We start from the raw sequence: 4,741 nt of genomic DNA, 5'->3' as shown, positions 1-4,741 counted from the left end.
AACTAAAGCTTTAAAAACATAATCACTCAAAACTTTCCATTTGAATATCATCCGAAGTGTCACCAAAAAAAAATATCATCCGAAGTTCGGTTTTGCCGTGGAAAAATGGTTTTACACTTTAAGTAATTAACGTTTCGTGACGTGTACTATCATTCATTCTTATTCCATGGGGATAAGACATTTGACTATTTGAGAGTTAAGACATACGAAAATGGCAATATAAAAATATCAAAAATATTATTTGTATATTAAAATTAATTATTAATGTATTTATGTATAAATATATGTGATTTAATTTATTTTTAATGTATATTTATATTTTAGTATGTATTTTATATTGGTATCTGATTTTAGTAGCTGATTTTGGTGTATAATATCACCTTATTAATTAATTGAATTATGCTATGTGTATATCAAAATCAACTACCAAAATTAACTACCAATATAAAATACATGCTTGAATATAAATACATATTGAAAATAAATTGAACTACATATATATGTATATATACAAACACATTAGTAACTAATTTTAGTAACAAATTTTAGCGTACAAATGACATTTTTATAATTAATTATATGTCTCCTTTCCTACCGTGTGAGTTAAGCCGAAAAGCCGAACTTTTGGCGGCAAGCAAGGCAGCCGATTAGATGAGGTGAAAACGAAAAGGCTAAATCTAACAAATTTTAAGTTATATTGTCAGTTTAAAATAAAAATTATACCATTAATTACTTTTGAATTAAGATAATACATATTAAAAATATTAAAAATTATATAGAAAACATACTAAAAAAATATCAAAAAAATAAAATATACATAAAAAAATATTATAATTTAATATTATATCTTTTTTAATAATTATCTATTTAAAAATAATTTTTACTAATATTATTCAAATAATATTTATTTTATCAAAATTAATTTTAGTATAAAATTATTAAACAAAAATTATGTTGATACGAATTCACTTTTATTCAAAATTAATTTTATAAAATCATTTTTATTCAAACTTCATTTTAACAAATATCAATCCAAATACACACTATATATTTAGCTGATATGTGTTTTATATCACACATGTTAAGAGCATCACAATTCACAAGGATAGAAAAATACAATAAAGTACTGACATAAGTGGAATTGGAATTTGTTTTATGCATTAGAGGAATAATACTTCGAGAGTCTATACTCGGTGTAATAAATTGATGGAGTAAGAGAATTTCTCTGAAAAAGAACTTGGAATGAAAAATAAATTGATGTCAAGTGTCATTGTGCATTAAAGAAATATTTAAATAAATTAAAAGTAGAAATAGTAGATATTTTAATAATAGTAAAATTTTATTATTCTCCAATTATTTATTTTTTTTTAATTGTGAATTATTTTTTAATTTAAAAAATTTAACAATATTATTACAAAATCCAAATTAACTACTATAGCTATGTTGATTTATTTAGGTAGGACCATAATAGAGATTAAAATTAATCTTCTTATTAAAAAAGATAAAAAAACTTTAGACTTTTCGAAGTATTTAGTAACTAAAGAAAATGAGTCAAAAACAATTATAACTTGACTTATTTAACATTTATTAATTATTGCAACAATTAATACATGAATACTAAATAATATAAGTTCTGACTATTTTTTATTGTCTCCCTATTATTACCGTAGACTTTAGTCCTCATTTATTGTTCACACGCAAAATTTAAGTGAAATTATTTCTCATGACAAGCTATAAACTAAGATTTAAAAGAGTTCTTAGTTGGAAGATGCTTTAAAGTTATCAATTCAAAATATGTTTATAAAGAACCTATAGTCATTCCCATTACTAGCATTCCCCGAATTATTAGGCTACGGTTATCAAGAGGAGGGAGGTGAATCAGCTTGCTGATCTATCAACCAACCCTGACTAATAAATTTATTAAGAGAGCTAATAAATTTACTTTATTAAGGCAATTGAATTGATAACTACTGCAAAACAGCGAGCTAGCTAGCTACAATCTTGTTTAAAGTAAGGATATTAAATTGGTGAAGTAATAATGTTACGTTTATTGAAGATCATGTACTCGAATCTTTCACCCCACGGAAGCCTAAAGCTGTACGATTTTATAGCAATGGTGACAGTGGTGATGATAGTATTATCTCAGCTTCCCACATTCCATTCACTGCGACACATCAATTTGTGTTCTTTGTTTCTAAGCCTGGCCTACACCTTCCTCGTCGTTGGTGCCTGTATTCATGCAGGTATTACTATTACTATTTCTGTAACTATATGATGCAATGCAATGTGTAATTAGTTTGCTTTGCTTTGCTGCAGGTACCTCAAAAAACGCACCTTCAAGGGACTATTCCCTAGAAGCCAACAAGTCTGATAGGGCCTTCAACGCCTTCACTTCCATCTCCATTATTGCAGCAATATTTGGGAATGGCATACTCCCAGAAATACAAGTAATGGAATCAAATTATTTAATAAGCATAATAGTGTGGTTATGAATGATATGAATGAATGAATGAATGCAGGCAACTGTAGCACCCCCTGCCACAGGGAAGATGGTAAAAGGGCTCATCATGTGTTATGCTGTAATATGCGTCACATTTTACTCTGCTGCAGTTTCTGGATATTGGGTATTCGGAAACAAGTCCAATTCTAACATCTTGAAGAGCCTTCTTCCAGATGACGGCCCTTCTCTCGCTCCCACTTGGCTCCTCGGCCTCGCCGTCGTCTTTGTGCTTCTTCAGCTCTTTGCCATTGGCCTCGTAATTAATTAAATCCATCATTTCCTTCCTTCCTACCTTCTTTGTCATATATATTAGAATTTAATAATAATAGAATGATCTGAATATCATCATCAATCACAGGTGTATTCTCAAGTTGCATATGAGATAATTGAGAAGAATTCAGCAGATGCCAAGCAGGGAATGTTTTCCAAAAGAAACCTCATTCCGCGCATAATTCTTCGAACCATTTACATGATATTCTGTGGATTTATGGCGGCCATGCTACCATTTTTCGGGGACATCAACGCTGTGGTTGGTGCTTTAGGCTTCATTCCTCTGGATTTCGTTCTGCCTATGCTTATGTACAACATAACCCACAAGCCCTCCAATTCATCTTTAACTTATTGGATCAACATCTCAATCATAGTTGTCTTTACTGGTGCTGGAATCATGGGTGCATTCTCTTCTATAAGGATATTGGTTCTTGATGCCAACAAATTCAAGCTCTTTGGCGGCGATATTGTCGATTAAATTAACTTATGTATAGTAAGCAACTACGTAGCTTAATTCGATCATCGCTGGAGCCTTATGATTGATTCAAGTGATGGGTGTTATATATTAAGGGGTCCACACCTCGAAATCTTAACTGTTCATAAATAATTAGTTACGGAAAAGTATAGGTAGCCAATGAAAATATTAGACAACGTGAACAATGAATATATCGGATGTTCAATTCATTAGGCGTGCGCCAATAGTTATTCTAATATTAAGATGGATCCCGCTAGGGAGACAATGGGTTATTGAGTTATAAAATGAACATTCCCGGGAAAGTATGAGGAGCCAATGAAATATTTATAATGGAGGTTTAGGGAGTATTAGAGATATAATTATTAGTGTTACTAGGGGTGAGCACGGGTAGCGGGTACCCGATTACCCACCCGAACCCGAACCAAACCAATCAAATTGGTTCTGGAACCGACGGGTAATCGGGTCCAATCCGAACCAAACCAATGACATTTGCTGATGATTGGTTCGGGTATCGGTTTTGGGGGTGCGGAACCCGAACCAACCCGTATACCCGATCATAATTAATTAAATAATATATATATATATATATATATATGACTTTTTATGTGTTTTCTAACTCATAACCCTAATCCTATCTCACTAATGTTTAGATTTTAATGTGTTTTAGTTTTAGCTTCTTTCAAAGATTATTCACTAGACTTTTGTATTTAACTTCTAATATTTTTATTGCACTTTTATATTTTCATTAGACAAGATTATTTACTATTAATATGTTTGGATTTTGATGAGTTTAATTTTTAATGTATTTGGTATTTAATATGTTTGCATTATTTCTGTTGATGTTACATGTTTATTGTATTTTTTGAATTTTTAAGATAAAAATTTGCCAATTTGATTTTTTTTTTTTTATGAATTTCAAAGTCATCGGGTACCCGCTACCCGAACCGAACCAATCCACTCTTAATCGGTTTGGTTTGGTTTGGGTACAAGCATAAAAAAACGTAAATCCGAACCAAACCAAACCAATTACTTTTTGATCGGTTGATTCTAATTTTACCTTGAACCCGAACCAAACCAACCCGTGCTCACCCCTAAGTGTTACCTCTCCTATCAGCTGAAGCTTTTGGGATGAGTGGTATCATGACATGGTATTAGAGTTTTAGATCCGAAAGGTTAAGAGTTCGATCCTTGGTGAACCCCAAAATCAGTTTAAACTTTTGGGAAGATGTTTATTATCCTTAGTACTCTAGAGAGTGGCCAATTTTAGAATTTGTTGTTCATGTTATTCAAGAAAATCATTAGTTACCTATCCGTAATTAACTAATGATAATGAGTTTAAGCATCGTTATTAAATCAAGTGTGAGCACTACTACTCAGCCTAATTATTTTGTGGTTTTGTTAAAACACTTGTTAAAAGAAACTAAATAAAAAATTTAATTAAGAAAAAAGGATATTTATATTTTTTTTAATAAATTGATCTATTTTTATTTGTTTAA

At 30.6% G+C, this 4,741-nt stretch overlaps 1 protein-coding gene across 1 annotated transcript in view; it reads left to right on the top strand.

Annotated features, from left to right (window-relative positions):
- LOC107630722 (probable GABA transporter 2) overlaps positions 1-3,481 on the top strand; it is a 4,855-nt gene extending 1,374 nt beyond the window's left edge. Inside the window, exons 4-7 of the mRNA XM_016333939.2 lie at positions 2,057-2,243; positions 2,317-2,447; positions 2,520-2,756; positions 2,859-3,481. Coding sequence (XP_016189425.1) covers positions 2,057-2,243; positions 2,317-2,447; positions 2,520-2,756; positions 2,859-3,248 — 945 coding nt within the window. The 3' untranslated portion in view covers positions 3,249-3,481. The remainder of the gene's footprint in view (positions 1-2,056; positions 2,244-2,316; positions 2,448-2,519; positions 2,757-2,858) is intronic.

The sequence above is a fragment of the Arachis ipaensis genome, chromosome B03, assembly GCF_000816755.2.
Source record: "Arachis ipaensis cultivar K30076 chromosome B03, Araip1.1, whole genome shotgun sequence".
In the NCBI taxonomy this organism is placed as follows: domain Eukaryota; kingdom Viridiplantae; phylum Streptophyta; class Magnoliopsida; order Fabales; family Fabaceae; genus Arachis; species Arachis ipaensis.
The sequence above is the reverse complement of the archived record's forward strand: the minus strand, read 5'-3'. Positions and strand labels throughout refer to the sequence as shown.